This window comes from Emydura macquarii, unplaced genomic scaffold (genome assembly GCF_026122565.2).
Source record: "Emydura macquarii macquarii isolate MOO-44397 ecotype Brisbane River unplaced genomic scaffold, CSIRO-AGI_Emac_v2 contig_2422, whole genome shotgun sequence".
NCBI lineage: Eukaryota > Metazoa > Chordata > Testudines > Chelidae > Emydura > Emydura macquarii.
This window is the reverse complement of record NW_027132559.1, coordinates 36,499,877-36,526,439: the sequence shown is the minus strand read 5'-3', so window position 1 is coordinate 36,526,439 and position 26,563 is coordinate 36,499,877. Positions and strand designations below refer to the sequence as shown.

Sequence of the window (26,563 nt, the reverse complement as noted above, 5' to 3'; positions counted from 1 at the left end):
AGATCCCTTTTATACTGGCCTCCTGGGCCCTGATTGGCTGCCACGCAGTCCCTTCCTATTGGCTACCTTTCATGCAGCCTCTCCAGGAGCCCTCTTAACCCTTTCCAGGCCAGTCAAGGGCAGGCACCCCGTCACATGGCGTCTTCACATTTATTTGTCATCCAGAACTATTTAAGCAATGTTTTAACAAAGTAGATTGATGCAGTGCATTTCTGTGTGTGTATCCACTATTGCTTAGATAAATTACACTAGCTGAACACTCATGTAAGTTATCCTCATTAATCTAGGTAGTCCTTTTGAAGTCATGGGCTTTTCTACTCAAATTTACCCTGGTTTTATACTGCCATAATTCTATTGGACCTGATTATTCCTTCTAGCTAAGGTCTGGTTAGGTATAGCCATCTTTAGGCTTTCCTTATTCTGGGTACTTATTACATTAAAGATTGATTTTATATATAGCATAAATGATGTCTCTAGAAACATTTAAAGAAATGTTATCCCAAGGCTCTGATAATCGGGCAAAATTCTCTCTAAAATTCAATAATCCAGTTTAATCTTATTAAAACATGAGTCTTAAAAGTGCCATCTGCTAAATGCATTAACTTGAACAGCAGGAAGAAAATCCTCAAGTTTCTTTCTTAAAAGCTGGGATTTTTCATGATATAAAATTTGTGGAACATAACAGCCAGTGTGCCAATAACATCACAGCATTTCAGTCTAGTGATGATTATAGTCTGAAATCAAGTGAGGAGAGTTACAGAAGATAAAAAATGAAAATCTGCATCTGCTTTGATGACAGCTGTTCAGTGTGTGAGTGAGAATGGAGGAAGGGATTCTGCAACCAAATGGAGCAAACTAAAGTGCCCACAGCAGATAATTGGCTTGTTATCATATTGTTGATTGATTTACTCACTTGAAAATGCATCAATTTCCTGAACATCTCATTTTATAGCAAATTAAATGGTGTTATACATTTTAATTGACAGATATACTTTTTTCCCAAAATTCTTTGGGAGATCATCTAATGAACATCAGAATATCATGTGTTCAGTGGAGCTCAGGAAAAATATACTTATCCCAATCAATAATGAGACTCTTTTAAGTGGTAAACATTAAAAATACTCAAGAAGTGGATAGTTTTCGGTGGGGTGAACAAAAACAGTGCATCAGGAAGTTAAGGAAGGGGATTAATTCAGACTGAAGGGGGAGGGGGTTGCTATCAGAAGGGCTGAGAGGAGAAAGGAAGTTCCCCCTGAAAGAATCATTCATGACCTTGTGAGTGACTAGATCAGAAGAAAGTTTTTCACTGGTATTGCCTGGAACAGATCATCTTATGGTCATTGCTGTAGTCTTATTGCTAAAGTAGTAAGCCTTTTAAGGAACCTTTTTACTTTGAACTTTTGAGAGGGAGGGGAACTGGCTGGTGGAAATTTAGGTCAGGAAGCCCCAAAAGAGAGAAATAAATCTATCTTACAAACCTCAGGCTCCAGAGGGCTTCTTAGAGGGATGGGATCAATTGTGTGAAACAGGAAAGACAGAAGTCCACGAGGAGGCATAGTGACAGTCTTCAGGTATACAATTTTTCACTCTCCATTTTAATAACTTTTCCCATTTATATTGAAATTTTATTCTCCCATGGTCCCGAAGGCTTCCCAATGGCTATGCATATTGTGTCATTAGGAGGCAGCTTCTTTTTACTGACAGAATACAGAGATTTATTTCTTAAACTGTTGGTAAAATACTCACAAAGGGTTAGGAACTAGCAGAGCCTAACAGTGAGCTTTCTTATTCTCTATATCCCGATATGTAGGACCATGATGAGAGATGATTTAACCTTCAGTTAGCTCACTCCTGGGTGTCCTGTGAGCAGAGTCTAGGCCATTTCTGTACAATTTTTCACAACTTCAGATTGTATTGCTAAGTTTTGGCTACTAATCTCCAAGGCAAGAGACGAAACACCAGGCCATAATTTAGGGCTTCTGGACAGATTCAGGCAAAATGGGATTATCTAAGCACAGGTCATTTGCTGCTTGATGGTGTTGTATTGCAAAATCCCTTTTCCAAGTTGCTTTGGGCCGGATCTTGCACAGGGTGAAGGAGATATTACTAGAGGGTGAGCGTCTGCTCAGTTTGGTCTAATCTAAACATCACTCAATGAGGCTGGAGATGGAAATGAGTGGCCCTGGTTGTCTGCTTTTTCCAGAACTTTAATGCTATGCTTATTTCCATAGCATGGATGAAGGCTCACTCAGCTGATATTTCTATACTGGAGCTGGAGGTGTAATTTCCAGCTTGAGGAGACATACCCATGCTAGCTCTGAATGTCGCAGGGTGTGCCTGCCCTGCAGCACCCCTCCTGACCTAGTGTGGAGCTGCAGGAACACCTTGTCTCACTTGCCTCTCTCAGGGGCCCTTAAGAACTCCTCCAGTCCAAAACAGTGTAAGACAAAATTCCCTGCTGGGCTCTACTTTATTAAATTCAAATAAACTTGAAATAAAGTCTTTCAGGTTCACAGAGTTGTGCAGCCCTTCTCCTTGGGATGCCTGATTCTCAGTTCTGGCCTTTCTCTCCTGTTGTCTCTCCCTTTGGCTCAGGTTTTCACAGCCCTCCTTTTTGGGGCCTGCAGTCTCTGGGAGCGCCTCTCGCTTAAGAGAGCTTTTCTTTTTATGAGCACCTCCCTGCATCTGAGCCCTGATGACCTTTTATCAGGCTCTGGTGCTCATTATTCAATTAACTGCCTGCTTAGATAGGCTCATTCCCCTTAAATTAGCTTGATGCTTGTAGCCTGGGCCCATGTTCCCCTTAAAGGGGCCAGCAACCCTGTGATACCCCTAAAACTAGAAGTGTAGTCACGTTGGGATCAGTGGCAGGCTAGATATCCCAAGTACGATACCATCTGAGATCCTCGGTGTGCTTTTGGGATATCTAGACCCTCCTGCTGCAGCTCCATGTCTATTTTTAGCATGCTAGCTCGGTTGAAAATTATACCTTCCAGCTCCAGTGTAGACATAGGCAGTGCCACTGCCCTAGCCATGCCAAATTTCCATTCCTCAGCATACATCCTTTTAGGTCTGGCACATTGATGGGGAAACAGATGTTGGTGGAAGTGTCGGCTCACCTTGCTGAGCCTAATGTGCCTTTCTCTGCCATGTGTGGTTGCTGCTTGGGTATCTGTTGATCATCATGTCCTGTAGCTCAGCAGATGGCTTTGCCCTCTCTTTACCACAGCAGGTATTGCAGAATTAATATTTGCAGCAAAATGAAAATCAGTCCTGGAAATAACTGAGTCTAGGTTGTTTAATTTCTTCAGTCCCCTTTGAATTATTCACCTGCATCTTTACCTAAGTTCATGTAGAAGGAGCTTGTCTCAGGGCTAAACTTTGGGTTTCAGTCATCTAAACTGAAGGGTTCTGTTGTATTAATTTAGATGCAACATATAGACCCAAGGAGTCAGAGGTCATTGGGTTATAATCCAGTCACTGTCCAACATTAAACAGTTTTAAACAAGGTTCAGGATTTTGGTATACAGAGACCTCAGAGTGCATAGTACCTTGGCAAACACATCATTAAAAGTCCTTTTAACCTTTTATTGAAGATACAGAAAAGAAGGAAAAACAATTAAAGCATTTGAAATGTAAAGTACTAAATAATGCTTTCATTTTAACAACATCTCTTGTTCCCTTTCCCTTTATTTGGACAGAGTTTTTGAAAGGAAAAAAGCCCTTGTTTGACAGTCTTGTAGATAGTATCAAAGATGGTAATAACTATCCTTCTGAGGATAAGAGAAGAAGTTAGTTGAGATGGCCTGGAACTGTCGTTGTTGTTGTTGTTGTTATAGCCTGATCCTGTTGCTTAGAAGACAAAACACATCCAAAAAAAAAAAAGGGGGGGGGAGGGAAGAAAAGAACAGAAAAGGTAGAAAATGCAGCTTCTGTCTCTGGTGTTGACTTTCACTTGCAACCTCACTGCTGGAAAAATACATGGTCTTATCAGCCACTCTGAGACCTGGCAAACTCATACCAGCATTGCGTTGTTTAGGTGCATTGTTTAAGGCATTCTGGTCATAGGCTCACAGCAGTGTTGCAAAATATAGTCTTGACCAACTAAGCCAGACTCTTATTAAACAGAAGGCAAAAGGAGAGAGCTAGGAAAGAAACTTTAAAAAAGTGGGGAAAGAAAAGAGGGGGAGGGAAGATAAAGTCTCACATCCCAGATGGTGGCTGAGATTTAACTGAAGCCAATGGAGATGGCATTGTTATCTGGGTCCCTCTCTCTGCCCAGTCTGATCAGGACATCTCTCAGCATTAGGATGAAGAAGATCTGGGATCCCAAGAGACAATGGGGATTGCAGCTATGATAATAAAGCTCATTGCAGACAGCTGCTGCTTCTGCTAATTTTTCCCAAAAAATCTTTTCTTTTTAAGAACCCAGAAAGGGAGTATTGGGTAGAATAGACCATTCTCTCATTATTTTGTCCATCAATAGGTCTAACTTCCGACACACCAATTTTGGTTTACTGATTTCCTGTCCTCTGCTCCTCTTCTTTACCAGTCATAATCTTAACATAGTCCGTGAGTATCAGTAAAACATTTCTGTTTAAATTAGTTCAGTTTTTCTGTCTCCTTACATCGTAAATAATTTTATACAGCAAGTCATTGTGATAACTCATGAATTTACACACCTTTTTTACAGCTGATTTCACAGCTAGGGTAAATTTGTAGGCTCAATTATCACAACAATTCTCAGTGGACGCACCCCTTGAAATTCTGTTCAGCTCAGTTGGAGCTTGTTTCCCGAGTTATGGCACAATGGGGTTCTAGAGTATTTCTGTCCTATGGCTCACTTAGCCTGTGAGTGCAACAAAGCAGGGCTGTTTTCTGCCACACTGCTACTCAATGGAGACACCGGATCCTACTTCCAGAAATCTTTTCCTTGTCTGAAAGGCAGCAGCTGTTTCAGATGAAGGATCTCCTCAAAGAAACAACATAGACAAAGTGGCCATCTGGCTGCCCTTACTGAGCCTGTGTGGAGAAGGTTTGCCAGTTTCCTGAAAATATGAAATGGTGGAAAGGGATGTGGACACCAAGGGAGAAGGCAGACAGGACATTTTGGATCCAAAAGGAGGGGAAAAGGATAAATTTTGAATTAATAATGTGCTGAATTCCTTTAATTATTATGGGAATTCAGCAAATATTGATAAAGCTGGGGAGGATTTTAATACTTATCCTTGCAGGTTACATTTAGATATCTTGGGAAGAATCCCATCTGCATAAAACATCTGCTTTGTATCTACGGGAAGGAGACTCCATTGCATTTATAAATAAATGTTCAATGTTGCTCAGATAGGACCTAATACTGAATGTCCTTGGCTCCAACTGGCATGCTCCTGCTCCCACTTATTTAAATGGGAACAGGCCATATGGAACTGAGGCCACTCAGCACTTTGCAGAGGAATGCAGCAACTTACAGGATGGGAACAGATAGATAATTTGTCAATGATTGTTTCTTCTCTTCATATATATGTACAACTTCCATTCTCATCCATGGGCATTACTCATGGGTTTGCAGTGGATTTCAGTTTTGGAAGTTGAAATCAAAGTGGAAGTTCTCTAGTTCCTCACTGGTATTTCCTATTAGTGATTCATAGATGATTTTTTTTAAAATTAGGGCCATAGTGACTGGTCTTTGTGAAAAAGAAAACAAACCCTAACTAATGAAATAGGTTCAGTCTTATGTTCCAGCTTGCAAATGTTTTTCTTCAGGCTTCATTTGGAAGAGATTCTGACAATTAGTTAAGATTACTTTTTTGGTATGGAAATTCCAATTGCCTTGTCAAACATTTGTTTTTCAGCTAGTAACCTTTGCATCAGTGACATTTCATATGTAGCAATAAAAAAGCAAGTAATGAAGACAACTTCCATCTATTTTTAGGAGAAGAAAGTTGCCAGACTTCAGATAATTTGGACGTCTTGCATGTATGTTTCACAGAAATGATTAATGGCTTTTCCTGTACACAACACACAATAAACTTATAAACTACTGCTCATAAATGACTCTGACATTATGCATGTTCAAGACTATCACTTAGCTAATGAATGGCCTGGCCCAACTCCCGTTGTGTTGAAAAGGCTCTTTCTATTGAGTGCTGCAGGAGTTGGATTAGACTCTAAATGACAGTGAAACAGAGTACAGTGGAACTACTGCGTTATAATAGACTGACCACAGTTGTAATGGAATTCTGGATGGATCTTCCAATAAATTATTCTGTGTGAATATACAGTGACATCATAGAATCACAGAAGATTAGGGTTGGAAGGGACATCAGGAGTCATCTAGTCCAACCTCCTGCTCAAAGCAGGACCAACCACAATTAAATCATCGCAGCCAGGACTTTGTCAAGCTGGGCCTTAAAAACCTCTAAGGATGGAGATTCCACCACCTCCATAGGTAACCCATTCCAATGCTTCACCACCCTCCTAGTTAAAAACTTTTTCCTGATATCCAACCTAGACTCCCCCACTGCAACTTGAGACAGTTGCTCCTAGCTCTGTCATCTGCCATCACTGAGAACAGCCCTAGCTCCATCCTCGTTGGAATCACCCTTTAGGTAGTTGAAGCCCACTATCAGATCCCCCTCATTCTTCTCTTCTGCAGACTAAACAAACCTAATTCCCTCAGCGCCCCAGCCCTGTACTCATTTTTGTTGCTCTCCACTGAACTCTTTCCAATTTGTCCTCATCCTTCCTGTAGAGGGGGGCCAAAACTGGACACAGTATTCCAGATGTGGCTCACCAGTGCCAAATAGAGGGGAATAATCACTTCCCTGGATCTGCTGGCAATGCTTCTACTATTGCAGTCCAATATTCCATTAACCTTCTTGGCAACAAGGGCACACTGTTGACTCATATCCAGTTTCTTGTCCACTGTAACCCCCAGGTCCTTTTCTGCAGAACTGCTGCTTAGCCAGTTGGTCCCCAGCCTATAGGAGTGCATGGGATTTTTCTGTCCTAAGTGCAGGACTCTGCACTTGTCCTTGTTGAACCTCATCAGATTTCTTTTGGCCCAATCCTCCAATTTGTCTAGGTCACTTTGTATCCTATCCCTACCCTCCAGCATATTTACCACTCCCCCCCAGCATAGTGTCATCCGCGATCTTCCTGAGGGTGCAATCCATCCCATCATGCAGATCATTAATGAAGTGTTGAACAAAACCAGTCCAAGGACCGACCCCTGGTACACACCACTTGATACTGGCTGCCAACTAGACATCGAGCCGTTGATCGCTACCCATTGATCCCAATGATGTAGCCAGCTTTCTATCCTCCTTATAATCCACTCATCCAACCCATTCTTCTTTAACTTGCTGGCAAGAATGCTGTGGGAGACGGTATCAAAAGCTTTGCTGAAGTCAAGGTATATCACGTTTACCATTTTCCCCACATCCACAGAGCCAGTCACCTCATCATAGAAGGCAATCAGGTTGGTCAGGATGACTTGCCCTTGGTAAATCCATGCTGACTGTTCCTGATCACCTTCCTCTCTTCCAAATGCCTCAAATGGATTCCTTGAAGACCTGCCCCATGATTTTTCCAGGGATTGAGGTGAGGCTGACCAATCTGTAGTTCCCTGGATCCTACTCCTTCCCTTTTTTGAAGATGAGCACTATATTTCCCTTTTTCCAATCGTACGGGACCACTCCCAGTTGCCACGAGTTTTCAAAGATAATAGCCAGTGGCTCTGCACTCACTTCAGCACCCTCAGATGCAATGCATCCGGCTCCATGGACTTGTGCATGTCCAGTTTTTCTAAATAGTCCTGAACCTGTTCTTTTACCACTGAGGGCTGTTCACCTTCTCCCCATTTGTGCTGCCCAGATGTCAGGGTAATTGAAATCCCCTATGAGAACCAGGGCCTGTGATCTGGAAACTTTCATTAGTTGTCTGAAGAAAGCCTCATCTACCTCATCCTCCTAGTCAAGTAGTCTATAGCAGACACTCACCATGACATCACCTTTGTTGCTCTCGCTTCTAAACTTAATCCAATCATCTTAACTTAATCATCTTTATTATCCTTTATTTTAGATTGTCTATGTCACCATTAACACAAAAGTTCTCTTAATGTTTACTTATTCACTCTAATTCCTCTGATTCCAATTAAATAATTGTGCTCTTTTAAGTTCTTTGGGGCAGATCATGTTCGGGTAGAGTCTCCTCTGCAGCTGAACTCAGCTTGATGTAGGGGATGAGAGGCTGTTCAAGGAATGAGTTGCAGCTCTCAAATCAGTGCAGAACAAAGACAATCCAGAGCCATAAGTACAGCCCCAAATGGGACCCTCTTGGCTTTGCCCAGATGGTATGGACCCACTACTTTGCTGCAGCTCTTGCCCTCACACAAGCAGTCTGCTGGGCTGTTGGGAGCCTAATACCAATCTTTTTTTGGCAAGACTGGGCCTCATCCCTCTCTAGACCACCACTCCTTGTCTTCAAGTCAGCTGTGTATGTGTGTGTGGGAGTAGGGTAGGCCCTACCCACCTGTGCAGAGGACTCAGAATGTGTGGTCCCCTTTCAACTTTGCCCCACGAAAGCCATGAAGAGATTGAGGTACTGAGGCCTTCCACCCACAGATTGCTCTGTTGAGGTTGAAGTGGTGTAGGTTCAGTTCTCCAGAGCAGTGGGTGTTAGTGTTAACACCCCATTATGGTGAATGGAGCTATTTACTCCTCTCAGAGCCACTGGTTTAAGGTATGCCTATACTTAAACCACTATACCTGCAGAACTGCAGCTGCACCCTGTAGTGCTTCAATGTCAACACTAACCACAGAAGGGAAGGGGTTCTTCCATTGTCATAGGTAATCCACCTCCTCAAGAGCTGGTAATTAGCTTGACAAAAGAATTCTTCCATTGACCTAGCACTAGATTAGGTCAGCATAGCTATATCTCTCAGGGATGTGGATCTTTCATGCACCTAAGAGACATAGCCATGCTGGTGTATGTTTTTGTTGTACAGCAGCTCTCAGACTCATCGAAGTCAGGCAGACATCATTTCATCTTTCACCACTTCAATCTTTTTTTTGAAACCATGAAAGTTAGAGGCATCTTTCTTATAGAAGCTCAGATTCTGAAATTAGATGCTGTAAGTTAAGCCACAGCTTTAAAGTCCATAAGGGACCTCTCAATGGTAGATTATAGGTTTAATGGAGCCCCCATTTTACTTGTCTTTTTACTATCTTTTTGTGACTAGCAAGATGTTTCTTTCCCATATTTTTTCTTGAGAAATAAATAATTAAATCCATTTGGATTACTGTATGAGTCAGGAAACCCAGGTGGGAGGAAGCTGTCAGCATAGTTTTTAACCACATGGAGTGTTGTCTTATGACATCTCATACCAATATCTTAACCAAGGAGGTAAAGTTCTCTTCAGGTTCTAGATGGTCAGACCTTGAGTCTATTGAGAGTTGTCTGAGAAAGCCATTATTGAAAAGAGCTTCTAAGTGCCCCAACGGGAGAAACAGCCTACACATTCTCCCTCTTATGCACCCTCCATTGAAATGTGCTTTCCAGTGAAGCCACTGGAATTCCAGCAATATAAATCCAGTATGAGGAAAATCAGTCCAAGGCCTGGTCTACACTGCTGGCAGCCATCAACAGGAGATATGCAAGCTACTCAACAGGAAATGTCCTCTGGTCGATGCAGCCTTATTCTTTTTTGGGGGCTGGATTTATTGCATTGGCTGGAGAGCATTTCTGGAATCGATTGTGTGGGTCCCCACTGCCTGCTCATTCGATCCCGCTGTATCAGTCTGTGCAGCCTGGTGCAGCTCCTGGCAGTGTAGACAGACCCCAAGTGTGCCTGGCAGGGATATGTTACTCAACAGAGAATCTGTAGGTTGATTTACACACTATTTATGCACTGATTTAACTAAATTAACTTAATTTAACTTCCTGGTGTGTATCACTGCTGCGTCTCTTTAAGGCACAGACACCCTTCCCCAGTAAATTAAACATACTGTTATCATTTAAACTATAAAATTTACTCTCAGTATAGATAGATATAAAAGTGTAGTGATACCTAAACTAATGAATTTATTATTCAACAAATAAATCAGGATGAGATCAGAGGTCACTGGGAAAAAATATTTAAACTATATTAATTTAAACTGAAGTGAGATTGTCCACACAAAGGATTGTATCTGTTTGCCACCCATTTGTGTGACAGACAGGATGGTTTGGAGTAAAATATGTGAGTTTAATGAAATATTGTTTTCTTTTCAAGACAAACTGGAGAGAAGTGAGGTTGTGGCATGGATGACCTTGTGCTATATAGGCTGGCACTGAACAAATGCTACCATGGCAAAAATGTGAAAGGTTTTTTCTTGTATAATGAACCGGAAAATATGCGTTAGCTCATTTGTTTTATGTTACAGTATTTTGAATATAAATAAATTGGGCTGCAAAACTGTGCCAGAGGTTAGCAAATAGTACTTACAAAGTTGTTTTGTCTTTTCCAGATTTAATAGTAGGTGCATTTGGAGCTGGAAAAGTAGCTGTTTACAGGTATGTGGTAAATTTTATGGAATATTTGTTTTGCAACTTAATCGGGAGATCCACAAGAAATCTTATTTCATGTTTCTGTGTTGCTTTGTACTGTATGTACATAAATAATAGATTATAGTGTATTCTTTGCAGCAAATGCTATAGTGCTGTAAGTCCCTCTTCTCAAATGCTCATCATTTTCAGAAGAATTCTTTATTAGTGTTGAAACTGCCTATCTCAGTCTCAATCTAACAAACACATTTTTTGAAAGTTTGATGAAGTTCTTCAACCAACTTAGTTAGGCCAGGGGAGAAAAAATGACACTTTTCCCATTTAAAAAAATTGTAACCACACTTTTTTGAATGAAGTTGAGTCCCAAAAGGTTGAAAATCAAAGCTTTAAATGTTGCAGGTAAATAGTCCTTAATGAGGGGGAATTAAAAAAAGCCATGTCACTGAAAATTTACTTCCTACCATGGCCTATGGCACCTACTAATAATTTTAGATTTTCCTGCAGCATTGTCCATTTAGTGACATTAAGGTGTAAACTACCCGACAGGCACAAGGACTGCTACTTTCAGCCTGCTGTCAAGACCATTTCTTTGAGGCAGAACATAATGTTTTAATGAAACACATAACAAAATAGCTCTCTCTATAAACCTGCATAAAATTCAGTCAGGAGTAAAATCACAGAGGGTAATGAATTACAGATCCCATAGTTTTATTCTCCAAAGTTTTTGCTACATCTTATAATTTTCTGCAAATCCAAAGCTTTTATTTAAAATACATAAATTACAGCTATCAAAAACTTAAGACAAAATCTGCTGTTGTCCTGTGTAGTGTAGCGTCCCCTCACCGTCTTTCTCTTTGGTGTTCCACTGGACCACAAAGGACTTGGAGACCCTCAAGCTTGCAGTCACCAGTTGTTTATTTACAAGGTGTACAAGAATCTCCCATCACTGTACAGGGCTTTGCCTGGGCCAGCATCATTGAGGCAGCTCAGGGTCCAGGCGACACCCCTGCACTCTCTTCCTCCCCTCACCCAATCCTTTCCCCTCTGGCCTCTCAGACTCTCTGGGGCCTGGTTTATAAACCCTGCTGGGCCAGCAGTGCAGCTGTGGCTCATGGCCTAATCAAACCTCCTGGAGGCTGCTCAGCCTGTGCCTACGCACAGCTGCCTCCCCTCAGGCAATCAAGCCCCAGCCCAGCTACCCACTCTGCTGCCCCTGAGCTAGCTAAGCTAGCGTGGAAGGGGGCTGGCTAGGGGTTCATCCCCCAGCCTCCCCTGTCACATCCTGTTAATCTAGCTGTACAGAAAACTTTGCCCATCCAAACACTGGGCCATCCTGAGAATAATTACTGCAACAGTGCAGCCAAATTGCTTGACTCCTTGTACCCTTCTGTTGTTCCCAACCCTACACACTTGCAGTGACAGAGCATGATCTTATCCTAAGATTACAAATGTACGGACATGCAAAAGTTAAGATATGAAATGGTGACATTAACTCATGTTGGTAGCATTAGCTCAATTTGCACAGTACAGCAATATGTACAGTGGACTGATGTTCCAATTCCTTAAACATCATGGAGTTAGTGCAAAGGGAGTATAAAGTATTGCCATGCTGATCCGTAGTGTTTTGCAACTTCTTTGCAGTGGCATAAATGACTGCACAAAATGTATGGTCATAGAGAATCAGAATTGGTATGTATAGATTTACATTGTATTTTGCAACCCAAAAGGGGGGTGTGCCATTTGGCATGTTAATATTATTAGCACCTAATTTTTTTTTTTCATTTCCTGACTTGTGTTTTAATGTGCAATTGGCAATGTTGGACAAACATAGTTATTTGCATTTAATAATACAAACGGAAGCTTGCTTGGAAAATTATGTTTTTCCCTCTGTACAAAAATGCAATAAATCATTTCATCTTTGAGGATCCTATTGATATTACAATAAAAATTAACACTATAGCACCAATTGTAGATTAAAACTATAAGGAAAAAATCTTGATAGTTATTTATTTTATAAGAATCTGTAAATTAATATACAATAAAACCTATTCTGTGAATATGTAATGTAATACTTTCCCTGTTTCTAACCCTTTTACAAACTACTCTAAATTATAGGGTAGCTAATTAATCACCAACTGTTACTCAAAGGTGCACCACGTACATTTGTCGTCACTGCAGCCATATATAGCCACCTTCAGCTACTTCTTCTGTTAACATTATTCCTGGCTTCCATAGTCAAATGGTTCAAGATCTGTCATTTAGGTTGCAGCTATGGCTGATTTAAGATATTTCCCAAGAATTTCTGTTTTAGCCAAATCACATCTCCTTTTCAGAGAGAGTCAAACACAAATGCAGAACACAGCAAATATGAAGATGTCCCTTTTTCTAATCATAGCAGGACGATCACAGATTGTAAAACAACTACTAAAAGGCTGCTGTCAGCTGTACAAATGTGGAGCCTAGTCCAGGTTTCAGAATTTGGCCCTGTGTGAACATTCTGACATCACTGGGGCACACAGTGCTTGCTTAATGGATCTTGTTGTACATATGTGGTCTTTGCACAATCATGCATCTGTGTCTATATCTACTGTAAATTCAAGTTCCTGTTTTAGTGATTTGTCCTGGTAGCTTGTAATTTTTGTGAAGAATTATCAAAATGACCAAAACTGTGGAAAAAAGAAGTTACACTTTCTGCCAGACAGAATCCTCATTTTTTCAGGAAAGTGAACAGCAACAATGAAACTCTTGTCCATCTAAGGGATCCTCTATTTGCAGCTACCTTTAAAACAATTGTCTTATTAAAAGGTTAAATGTTCTACCTGCAGTCATGGACCTCTCTTACTTTGCCTAGTAACTTATTCCTGCTGCGTGAGTTGACCTTTGTTTCTCTCTCCCACATGTAGAGCAAAACCTGTTGTGACAGTGGATGCTCAGCTCATGCTGTACCCAATAATTGTAAATCCAGACAATAAAACTTGTCAGCTTCCTGGCTCCACGATGATGGTGGCCTGGTAAGTCAGTGATAAGACAGGAGATCTTTCTCTTCTTGCTTGTTCTTGCAGACATCATTCTAGTGCTTGGTACAGGAGCTCAGATACTACTATAATGAGTGTCGTATTAGAACCTACATAGAGTAGAATCGAATTATTTTCCCTTGTTCATAAACACCTGAAATGTAGTAGCCAAGCACTCAACCCTGTGAGGTACTGAGCATCATTATCTCCTGTTGCAGTTGAGGATGCTCAACATCTCATAGGATCATGCCCTAAATTCAAATGCAGTATCTGAGAGGGTGGAACATAAACCAGATGGGATGGTAAAGATCCTATTGCAAAAGTGAGTCCTTACCCTGTTTGGTAAGGATGCAGGTGTTCACTGAGGATGTATAAGATATTGAATTGATACTAAATCCCTGGTGCTCTGTTGACTTAATGTACTGCCATATTTGGTTCACCCCATGTTTTGTATGAGGACTGAGAACACTCATCCACTTAAGGAAGGGACGGAATGCCTCACTTTGCACTCCTATAACTACTTCTGGCCTTCCTGGGAACGAAGTTCTATAGGAAATTATATTCAGTTCTCTTTGGCCAGTGGGAGACTTGCTTTCGTGCTGTCTTTCAAGGTAGTGGGTGTAGTAAAAGAAAATTAAACGGAGGAAAGAGAGAGGAAGTTCTCAGGAAAGACTTATTTATTCAACCCAAACAGTGAATACTTAAAAACTGGCATTATTCCATATTGACAGTTTAGAAACATTCATGATCAATGTGGGATATGTAATCTTCCTTCATTGTTCACATTTATCATGTTTTTCATTTATTCATCATAAGGTGAATAATACCCCAAACACAAAGAAACACAGCACACTTTTGTTTTAAACATTGAGCTATAGAATATATATTCTTTTTTAAAAAACATAAATTTAATGGATCCTTTTTAAAAAGGTTCACCTTATATTAATATATGTTTCTTCAGTGTCCTAAGAGCAGTAAAATAAAGCAACATCCTACCAGCAAATGGAGACAGGAAACTAGAGCTGGTTGGAAATTTTCCACCAGAACAGTCTTCTGTCTGAAAATCCTGATTTGTTGACAGGGAAACACTTTGCAAAAATGTGTTGCCTTCAATGGAAATTCATTTAGAAAGAAAATTTGCTAAAAAGTATTTTAAAAAGTTTTGACCTTTTCGGAATGTAACATTTCAATTTGCCATTTTGAAATTTTATATATATATATATAATTGGAATAAAACATTTCAATTAGCCAAAATATTTATTTATTTATTAATTTCAGTCTGTAAGAAATTTCTAAATTTTGTATTTTCATTCTGGAACAGAAGAAATTTTGAAACTCTAAAATTCCACCAAAATAAAAATCTGGTTCCTGCACAGCTCTTTGGGAAACGTTAAATATATTTCTGTTATGGGTCACATTTTAATTCCAATGTATTATTTGGAGAAGAGAATGTACTGTCTGGATAAAATTATTCTTTTAATACTTATTCTTTGTATTAGAATAATCTGAAAGGAGTTTTTGGTTTATATCTACAAGGGTTTTACACAAAATTTAAGTGTCTTAGTAGAAGGATGATTACATTTCTGGCTATTATATTATAATATGAAGTTCCCTAAAGGTTCAGCTCTTACTATGCAAAGTAAATTAATTCAGTCTCCCAAAATGATTGAAGAGCAGCTGTTGATTTTCCATGCTGTAATTTTTCTCTCTCGTTGATATAACCTTGTATTGTACATATGAAAACAATTAGTAGGGAAACTTCAACAGGCAAATAATTCGTCCATCCCATGGGATAGATTTCTGTATCTCTTAGCCAGCTGTGCAACTTGTGTGAAATGCCTGCTGATTGACATTTCAGAATTAGAAGAATGAAAGGAAACCATCCTACCAGAAAAGTTTCAGGAAGTCTAAAAGATTTGGATTACTGTATGCTTTCTAGTTTTAGGAAAATATTGTTTTAGTCATCATCTAAGATTATAAAACTAAAGCATAGGGCAAAATGCCATAAATGCATACAATTTCTTTTTTATACCCTGTGCAGAATTCTTTGGGCTTTATCCTTATCTTTTAGACTTAGGCATGTACTACTTTATTAGCATGGTATGCGTGTTACTTAGTTAAAAGGGCATCTACTAAAGCTGAGGAAAATATAACAAAATTTTCTTCATTCAAAATTTGAGTTCAGAAAACCATAACAAATTTGCCACAACTTTCAAAAATTCAAAACTATTCAACAAAATGTCCCATGGAAGCTTTTTACTACCTAGAAGTTTGTGAAAAATCAAAAAGACAGTAATTAAAAAAAATTACACTTTTGAATTTTTGAAAGTCGGTTGGAATAGGAGTCCAAAACTATATAGTCCATTAAGCACAACACTGGGAGCTAAGGAGACCTGAGTTCTGTTCTTACTTCTGCCTCTTCTGTTGCACTTATCACAGTGATATCTGAGCACCTGATTGCTGTTTTGCATTTTAATCATACTTTATGAACGGTATTTAGTTAGGGCTCACAACATCTGTATAAAGTAGGCAAATAGTTCTGTTTCCATTTTAGAAAGAAGGGAACTGAAGTTCAGAGAGGTTAACTGACCTGCCTAAGGCTATACGGCAAGAAGGTATCAGAACCAGGATTAGAACTCATGGTCTAAATTTGTGACTATTGATTTGACTATCTCCATTTCTGGGTGCCTAATCTCAAGCATTTTGAAAAGTCCTAATTTTCAGAAGTGCTGACCATCCTCCCACTGTAAATCCACCAAACTACATTAATCCCTCAGGCCAGCAGTTTACCATTTCTAAGCCTCCATTGCCTACTCTGTAAAATGGGATGATGTTTTTTGCCAAAGAAAAACATTGCAATTTTTAATTAAAATGTATCATTATCAAAACCACTATTGAAATTGTTTCTTGAAAATTTTCAGTGAACCTGCTTTTCAGTAAATGAAATATGTCTAAAAAACTTTTAATAAAAAAATAGTGAAAATATTTGGAGGAAAAAACAAAAATTGGGTCAGTTTTAAACTTGCAAAATGGAAACAAGCCTAACATTTTTCAGGGAAGTTATTTTGAGGGAGGAGAAGTTAATAATTGTTGATCATTTCTAGTGCTAAGTACTTGCTACTCCCGATCAGTTTAAATGATGTGATCAGTATCTCCAGAAAATATGGATTTAGACATTAAAAACTTTGGTTGGAGTGACTTGAATGCAGATTGCTGTGGTTTAGGGGATTAGGCACGGGTTAATGATTTTTACCATGGCAACCTGAAAATATACCTAATATTGGAGCGTCTCAAATTCATCACTTTAAGTTGTCTTTAGGTGTATTTTCCACACAGAAGTTTCTGACTGTTATGTGCTTATAGTGAATGGTTCACCAAAATGAGGGATATCTGCCTCTGCTGCTCAGCTGTAGATGTTTGTGGAGTAGCTGGCAAGGATTCAGCTGTGAGCAGAATAGGAGTCTATACTATCAAATCTTTAACCACATTTCCCTTTGTGTTGAATGAATTATCAATAAGAGTAAATAAGTATTAGGAACTGACATTCATTTCTGTGTATCGTATTGATATGTCCCTAACCAAATTCTTTATGCATTACATATCTCCACATCTCCAAACCAAAATCAAATCTTTTCTGTCACAAACTACAGTTCAGAAGAGATGGATGAAAACTGGAATTTCTCTTTCATGGAAAATTCTGATATTTTGAGACCAAAAAAAAATGTGCCAGATTGGAAAGAAAAGCTGAAATTTCAAAATTTCCCACAAAATGAAAATTCAAAAAAAGTTCAAGTCAGGACCATTGATTCATTTTGTTTTTACTTTTATATGATCTAACCCTGTGATTATAATCTACACCCATTAATTTTATTTAGGCTAAAATACTAAGAATAGAACAGTTTAGAATTATACTGAAATACTAATTAAAGGTTAGGAACATTTTGTAATTTAATCAAAGACCCTATTCTGTTGTCGTAAACACAGCAAATCACCGTGCATTTCATATGACAGATCAGTTGCTCAGTCCTTAAGTAAAAGCCAAGGCTCAGTCTTCCCTTCCACAGAGAACAGAGCCAGGAAGGAATCACGTATATGAAAGACTTGAACTTTTGCAGTTCTGCCAGTTAACTGCGTCCTCCCATCTGAGAGGCAGGGCTGGCAAGACTATGGTGTAGGCATGAGGCATGTAGGGATGAGTCCTCCAACACCCATACTGATCAGAGAAAATGTAGTTTAATGAAAATCAAAATGTTTGGTGGGAACTTTGTTTTATTTAGATAGGTGTTGATTGGCTTTGTTGTTTTGCCTTTATATTCTATTACAATATTAAATGTAATATATTACAAAAAAGTAATATATAAATATATTTAAATTAATATTTTAATAGACTAAAATCTACATGACTCTAAATGATGGTTAAAACATTTCAATACTATCACAATGAAACAAGAAAGTCAGAACTTTTTGTTTGACCTTTTCCCATGGAAAATTTTGTCAAAACTGACACATTCCTATGAAACATGTCTATTTCAATGAAATTTCATCTTTCAGCAGAAAACTATTCTGTCAAAACATTTTCTACAGTCCAGCGTTTCCACACTGTGGAATGCATAACCTACATCCCTCTCTATTTTTGGTAGACCAAGCTTTGGGTCTCCAGGCTCCATTCACACCATCTCTCCTAGGGGATGGATAACGGCTAATCATTGAGTCGCAAGGCCAAACCAATGTATCTTAAATAATATTTACAGCTATTCACAACGTCAAATATTCAGCTGGTACAAAAGACATGAGTGACTGTATATACAAAGATTAATTAGCTTGTGTTTGCACCCAAACTGAAGGCAAACAACTTATAATAAGCTAATTAGAGAGATAAAATTGCTTGTATCATATGTCGATATCACTCTTTTTATTCTTGTAACATTCAGTTGTGTTAGAATTAAAATACACAGATGTGTTTTTTACATCAGATTGAAGAGTATGGTTTTATTTCAAGCAAAATGTTCTGTTGTCTCAAGGTTTTGAGGAAAAAACTTTTTGTCTGTTCAACGCATGGGTTTAATTTTGTAGTTACTAATGTAGCTCTCCTGGCGGTAGCAATGATAGACATGGTAGGGAAGACAAAGTTCTGGTGTTCTTACCTCCATGTCATCCAATTCAAGCGAGGCAAGACTGATGAGACAGGCAAGGCCATACAGTCAAAGGACAAATGTGCCATTTCCCAGTTGTTTCTTATCTGCATCAGTTCTCTTCCTTTAATTGTTCAAAACTATCCTGCTTTTTGAGTAATCACCATACCAACTGTCATTTGCAAGAAGCTTGTAGGTGAACTCATTCCATTTTTCCACAGAGCTCTAAATCAACCTTCCAGATCTCAGAAAACGGTCTGACTCCAGTCCTGCTTAGTTGATGTAACTCTCTCAGCTTTATCAAATATAAAATCTGTTATTTTTAGCTTTTCCCACTTCTTATGAACATAGGGTTTCCTATAATACAGACAAGCCTATTTAAACATCACAAGATCTGCTTTAAACATGATATTACTTTAAATATAGCGAACTTACCACCAGTCTAATGGTGTTTATGACTAAACTGTGTGATCTCATTACAAATATTTCTGCCCTAAATATTCCCAGTGTCCAATTTTGTGGCCATTTATGATTTCACAGTTGTTACTGTGCTGCACACCGTGATGGTGCCAGGGACACAAGTTAGATCATCCTGTTTCTAAAGCACAGCTCACTAGGACTTGAGCTAAAGTAGCTCACATTAGCTGGGCTAGCATTTCAAGGACCTGTGACATGCAGTTCCAATTCCATCCAAAAGAGGGCCCTATTCTTCTTTAGTTTGGGATGATCCTGCTTTGAGCAGGGGGTTGGACTAGATTCATTGTTTCTCAACCTTTTTGATACTCATAGATTCATAGACTCATAGACTATAAGGTCAGAAGGGACCATTATGATCATCTGGTCTGACCTCCTGCACAACACAGGCCACAGAACTTCACCCACGCACTCCTGTAATAGACCCCTAACCTAAGACTGAGTTATTGAAGTCCTCAAATAATGATTTAAAGACTTCAAGGTACAGAGAATCCACCAGCAAGTGAGTCGTGCCCCACGCTACAGAGGAAGGGGAAAAATCCCCAGGGTCTCTGCCAATCTGCTCTGGGGAAAATTCCTTCCCAACCCCAAATATGGTGATCAGTTAAACCATGAGCATGTGGACAAGACTCAATAGCCAGACACCCAAGAAAGAATTCTCTGTAGTAACTCAGAACCCAGCCTATCTAACATCCCATCACAGGGCTTTGGGCATATTTATCGCTAGTAATATAAGATCAGTTAATTGCCAAATTAGGCTGTCCCATCATACCATCCCTTCCATAAACTTATCAAGCTCAGTCTTGAAGCCAGCTAGGTTTCCTGCCCCCACTGCTCCCCTTGGAAGGCTGTTCCAGAACTTCACTCCCCTGTTATCAGGGACCGGCTTCCTATACTGTATCAGGGAGATCTCAGGCTTCCTATACTGTGTCATGAAGATCTATAAGTCCAGCTTTAAATATAAATTTCCTAGTCTTAAATGGACACCTTAATCTTAAATGTCATTTAATCTGAGTGAAATACATCACCTTGAATGTGGGACAGTGCATTATTGCGCTGTCCCTGGATCAGCCAAGAAAGGGGATTTTGAATTGCAAAAGGGTTTCCTTGTTGCTACAGGGCATGAGAACGCTGTGACGGTTTCTAACCAGCATGCTGTTTGACACAATAGCATAGCTAGACCACAAGGGGCACTGAGAGGGCAGAGCCAAGGTTTGGCATACCCCCTACTGCTCCCATCCACCTGAGTGGGGAGGGGATATAACAGCTCCACAAGTCTGAGTCCCCTCTCGTGCAGCTACCTGTTATGCAGATAGCTGGCACACGGGTATAAGAGGGCACTTTGTGCCCCCTTACTTTCCTGCACGGCTGTCCTAGCTGTGCCACAATTTGGCCTATAAAGGCTGATGACTAAACTCTTTGCTTATCAGTTCAACAAAGTACATATTCTCCATTTAATGCCTGCTGTAGACTCTCCCGTATATTAAGAAATGGTCAATTATTCATCTCTAAGTAGTAATTCTAGGAGAAATGTAAATAGGTCCAAATTTGCAGTTTTTCAGCAGAATTGGAATCAACACTTCTAATAGCTTCTGGAGCCTATGATGAAGTCTGGCTTAATGGTATGAAGCAAATTGTTTGCCCTGAAGGAAGATGTTGAGTAAGGTCATGTTATATGAATCCCAGATGTGGCACATTTTTATTATACTTGTCAGAGGAAGCTAATACACAATTACAATGTGATTAGAGGTTATTCTAGAGGTAACATTACTAGTTTTGAATTGACTGCATGAGTATGTTGGTACATACCGTAACATTAGGGTAGTATTTAAAAGCAATGACCAGTTCAGGAATGCTTGGATTTTATCCAACTTGTTGTCATTGTCTGATGTGAAACATGCCGATTTTGTAGCTCCCATGCTGACTGACTCTGTGTAGAATGATTCTAATAATCTCTAAGAATCATTAGTAACTACGGAGATTTGCAAGTTTTAATATTCTATCCTGCAACCTTAATGAAATGAGTACTCCCATTACTAACTATGGGACTACATGTGGGGAGTAAGGATTTGCAGCATTGTGTCTTTAGTACGTAGTGTCAAGAGATCTAACAGTGGCACTGCTATATCGCTGCAGCTGTGAAGCTGAAAGGTCTCTACAGTGTAACTGCTCTACTCCGACAGCAGAGAGTTCTCCCACCAGCATAATTAAACCACCCCCAACAGGCAGCAGTAACTATGTCGGCAGGAGAGCGTCTCCCACAACATAGTACTATCCACACTGGTGCTTCTGGTGGTAAAACATGTGTTGGGCAGGGGTGTGAACACACACCCCTGACTGACAAAAGTTTTACCTACAAAAATGCTAGTATAGACATAGCCTTAGACATCAATAGCATATTACTAAAGGTGGGTTTCTAGTGGTGTCTATTAGCAGGAAATAATGCCTTTCTAATAGCACCTCCTAGCCCTGGCCAAAATAGCCATCTACAAGACCAGGGAGAGGAGGTTGGCAGGAGGAGTGCTCTGCAACTGTGGGGTCTACTTCCGTTCCCTCGTGCACTTATGCATCCAGGTGGAGTTCCTCTGGGCAGCGTCCGCTGGCTCCCTTGACACCTTCCAGGGGCAGTGGGTGCTATCCGGGGTTCTCTGCTCAGTGTCCCGTTCTGGTTTTCTTCGTTTGACCCCACGCCCCCCGCCTGTTTTTTCATTAGTTGTCCCCCATAATTAGTTGTATCCCGGGCTCAGTGGTTCCTTCCCTTAGGCTGGGGGAGGGGCCTTTAGCAGTGGTGGGGGGGCTCGTGCCCGCCCACTCCCGGCTTACAAATAGTAGCACTAACTTTGTTATAATGGTTTAACAGACCATCAATGGTTATTTGTGAAAGCTTTTGAATGTCATTTCATTAAACATTTATATGTTATCTTGTGTAATAAAGCATCTCTTTGTAAAATGAAACCTTTCCACAAGCATTAATACATTTTATGGTTTTATCTTTACAGATGTTGATTAGACAAAAATAATGAGTTTATTAAAGAAAATACATGCACTAGAATTTTCTAAAATAAAGTGCTGTCAGTCTATATAGTTATATATAGTCTATATAGTTATACAAGGTCTTTCTTTTAATTTTTCAGTGTAAGTAAAGATCAGTGACATGGCATGTAGAGAAAAGAAAGTGGGTAGTTTTAAATATATAACTTAGGTGACTATGTGTTGAAGTTTGTGCAGTATGTTTATCTTTAGTGACATGTTGTTGGCTGTTATGCTGTGAACAGAGTTTGTCATGGCATTTGAAAACAACATACCAGAAACAAAGCTATTAGCATACAACTTCAGTGCATTTATGTAATAAATAACAAACATTGAAAAATTAATTTCTCTCACCTTTTACTTTAGTGCTTGATCTGACAGGCAACTGCAACAAAGTTTAAAATTGAAATGGAAAACTCTCTGGCCTGATCTCTAATTCCTTGGGCACTAAAATGTTATATTAAAGTATGTGGGTGAATTCCTGGTCCCACTGAATTAAATAGGAGTTTTAGTCATTGATTTCAGTGGAATCAGGATTTCATCCTTTGGGGTTTTTGGTATGTAAGGAATACAGGACTGAAAGCTGTGTACATGCACAGATGCTTTTTTTTAAATTGCATCCTAAGAAACTAAAAGAGGACTGTGTATAGGCTGTTTGTTAATCAGAGCTAGTTAGACAGATTGCTGAATTAGTTTGGGGCAGCGAGTGCTCTGTAAAAACTTTTAAGAAGGGGCAAAGGAGGACTGAGAAATAATGGAATCAGTGACAGAGAGCTCTATCTGTTGATAATTATTTTTTCTTTGTTGCTTTTTATAGTTTTACTGTAAGAGTCTGTGTGGCTTTTGAAGGTCAAAGTATTTCAGATAAGATAGGTAAGAAAATTTTATATACCTATGAATTTATTTAAGGCCCATTGATTTGAGTTGGATATTTTAACTGCATTCAAGGAACACAGCATTGGGTCCTTTATAAATTAAGAAAATACAGTCTGGTTTTGTTTTGTTTATTTAAATTGAAAAAGGTTTATCCAATTTCCAAAATAAAAGCAAGAATTTGACTATTTTGTAATGCTCTTAAAAGAAAGAATCATAGGAAATAGAAATTGTGTACAGTACATGTAGACTGTGAAAATAAAGTTACACAGATTAATTCAAATTATATGTATTCTGTATTTTGGATCAGTGTCTGGTGTACTGTAATCTAGCAACCCATTTTGAAATGTAGAGTTTGATTACTTTTACTGGAAAGAATTTGTTATTGACTATAATTTTGTTCACTATTTTTTCATCCCATGTTAAATGTTTAATTTACTTACATTCTCTAGCACTGCAAGCTGAATTGCAATTAGATTCATTGAAACAGAAAGGAGCTGTTAAAAGGACCCTCTTCTTTGATTACCAACAATCATATCATTTCTTCCCCATTGTGATAGAAAGACACAAACAGCTCCAATGCCGGGACTTTGTTGTTTATCTCCGAGTAAGTTGTTTAAAATATTCTTGGCTGTCATTTCATAGTTTTAATATTATGGGAAGAATAAAAAAAATAGAATAATATAGGAAAATGCCAATCATGTTGTTAATCTCAGAAATATGAATGACCAAAAAGTAAAAGCAATTTTCATGAACATCCTATAATCACAAACTTAGAGGTGAGAAAGATCTAAAAGGTCACCTTGTCTATTTCTTTGCCAATGAAAGATTGTTCCATACAAATCTTTTGTCTAGTTGGGTTCAAAGAATGGGGCTTCCCTTGGGAGAGAAGTCTTCAGCCTCATATGTTTTACTGTCAGGAATTTTTTCCTGCAATTCTGCCTAAGTGTTCCTTTTCCTAATGCATGTATGTACTGTGTAAATCACTTATTGTATCTACAGTAAGATAACTGTATTAAATGTTAAATGTAATGATAATTCACTTTCAATATCTATTTCAAAGGGACACCATCAAGCAGGTTAGAGCTAAAATGTAGCTGTTTTTAAAATGTATAATTAGATCTTGAAATGTTGTTAGAAACATTTTCAGGAAACAAAGAAAACTATTTGGATGTAAACAGTTGCAGACCACGACTGATGGTGTTTTAGTGCATGAGAACAAAACACTGAAACTCATTAGAAAATAACTATAAAACAGAAAGACATAGACAAATCAGCTAAGCTCTTTGTGTCCCAGTTTCTTCAGCTTCTAAACTAGGATAATAATGGTTACCCATCTTTATAAAGCGCTTTGACATCTATGAAGGAAAATTGTGACATAAGTGCAAAGTAATAATAATAATAGTGACTTATCCTCCTTTCCTACAGTGAACCCCTCTTTTCCTTATTTGATGGATCTGGAGTCTGAAATAGCTAATATGAACCATCTATCTGCTTAACCCACTTCCCCTATGAGAGAAAGGGAAGTGAGGTTTATCGGTTGAGAAAGTCACCACATCTTTTTTATGCAGAATCCTTGAAAGAGCCATAGCAGCTTCGTAGGCACATTTCCACCAAATCCCTGTAGCTAAGAAATATATGGAGGCCCTCTGGAGCATTGCTTTAAACCTTTGTTCAACATCGCTGTGTAGTTTGGAGAGCTGATTTAGCAAAGCTGTCATTTAGTCTTTGTCCTCTCCTCAGACAACCTCCAGGAGGACTATTGCTCCCCAGTCTCCAAGACTGTTGCTTTGTGGAGGTATATTTATGAAGAAGAAAAGATTATCGTCACTCACCTGTATTGGGAACTGCTTAATACACTGTCAGGGTAGGCATTAAGGCCAACCTGGAAAGGCAGAGGAAGGTGAGGTGAGGATAAGAAGGATTTCGGCAGTACATAAGGGAATGCATAGGCAGTAAAGATGGTGGAGTTTTACCAAGGCTGATGTATATAAATCCTTGGTTTTGGAACAAACCAACAATATTGCCTCCACAGATCCACACGTGCTCTCCCTCCATTCCTGCCAGGTGGTCAAGAACTGATGGGAGTTTTAGATACGGCCTCATTCTAGGCTACTGCTTTGAAAAAGTTCTGAGTCTACGCAGCTCAGCAAGTTACTTCCAGAGTGTGGGTCTGTGGAGGCAATGTGTTCTGTGCACATCGGTTAGAGGTGAGTAACCTCGCTTTCCTAACTATTCCACATCATCAAAAATGTCTTCATACTTTTCAAAGACTCGTTGCTTTGTTCCTTCAGTAGAGACAAACCCCTGAATTCATGGCCATTATTACCTTGCCATTAGCAACCATTTTAAAGTGTTATTTTTATTATGTGATTACCTTTCACAGGATGAAACAGAATTTCGAGATAAATTATCTCCAATCAGTGTTAGTTTGAATTACAGCTTGGATGAATCCACTTTTGTAGATGGCTTAGCTGTGAAACCAATCCTGAACTATTACCAAGAAAGCACTGTTAGGGAGCAGGTATGGACCTTGCATGCAATATGTTCCGCACATAAACATATCATCTGTCGAATCTTTCTTAAAACAGTATATCATTGTGTTCCCAGAAGTTATGCAACAAGGGTTTAATTAATTCAGAATGTGTATTTAATGGACATAGAGTACCAGGCATATTTTAAAACTCTTGCAGAACTACATTGTGTTCAATGTTTTGATTGCATTGTGGCCCATGTAAGCCAAGTTACAGTGGGAAATAACTTGAAAGGTTCATATATTTGTATATCTTACAAACCATTACATACATAGTCATTGAGACTACTCATGTGGGTAAAGGCTTGCAGAAGTAACCCCTTCATTTTTGTCATTCCTAGTAATAATCAAGACAAGGAAGTGACTTAAATTTTTTTAGAAAAAACTCTAATATTATTGGCACATGTTTCGAACATTACAGGCTTACATTCTGGTGGATTGTGGAGAGGACAACATGTGCATTCCTGATTTGAAACTTTCAGCCACACCGTAAGTTTAAACAAATAAACTTGTGTGCTACTCCTAAAAGAAATACAGGTTTTCATTAAAACAGCTCAGAAGAAAACATAGACACTTCTAACTGTTTTAACTACTAGATGAAACATGAAACTCAGATCAGTCAATGCCTACTTACTGATACCAAGTACCAGGTTTCCAGGTTTTGTCTGTTCTCCCATTTCCTCTCAAGGACAGAGAAAGATAAATCCTGCATATGGCTATTTTTGTCTATGTATCTGTCCCAAACATTCACTGTACTCAACAATGATAGAGAAACATACAGCCAAACAGCTCTGTTTCCGCCCCTGTGTATCGGTAGGTAATATGAATTTCTGTTGCAAAGGGCTTTTCACTTTATTTGTTTTAATGGCCCACTTGTTTTTGTGCTTGGCACTTGATTCTCAATGTCATAATTTAGTTAAGTCAAAAAAATCTGGGGACAAAAATTCTCAGCCTGGCAAGGG

General features: G+C 39.1%; 1 protein-coding gene across 2 annotated transcripts in view; it reads left to right on the top strand.

Moving 5' to 3' along the window:
* ITGA8 (integrin subunit alpha 8) overlaps positions 1 to 26,563 on the top strand; it is a 164,393-nt gene that overhangs the window by 56,270 nt on the left and 81,560 nt on the right. For both annotated transcript variants that reach the window (XM_067562285.1, XM_067562286.1), the window contains exons 14-19: positions 10,509 to 10,554; positions 13,449 to 13,556; positions 23,013 to 23,068; positions 23,521 to 23,675; positions 25,455 to 25,592; positions 26,023 to 26,090. In XM_067562285.1, the coding sequence (XP_067418386.1) occupies positions 10,509 to 10,554; positions 13,449 to 13,556; positions 23,013 to 23,068; positions 23,521 to 23,675; positions 25,455 to 25,592; positions 26,023 to 26,090 (571 nt within the window). The remainder of the gene's footprint in view (positions 1 to 10,508; positions 10,555 to 13,448; positions 13,557 to 23,012; positions 23,069 to 23,520; positions 23,676 to 25,454; positions 25,593 to 26,022; positions 26,091 to 26,563) is intronic.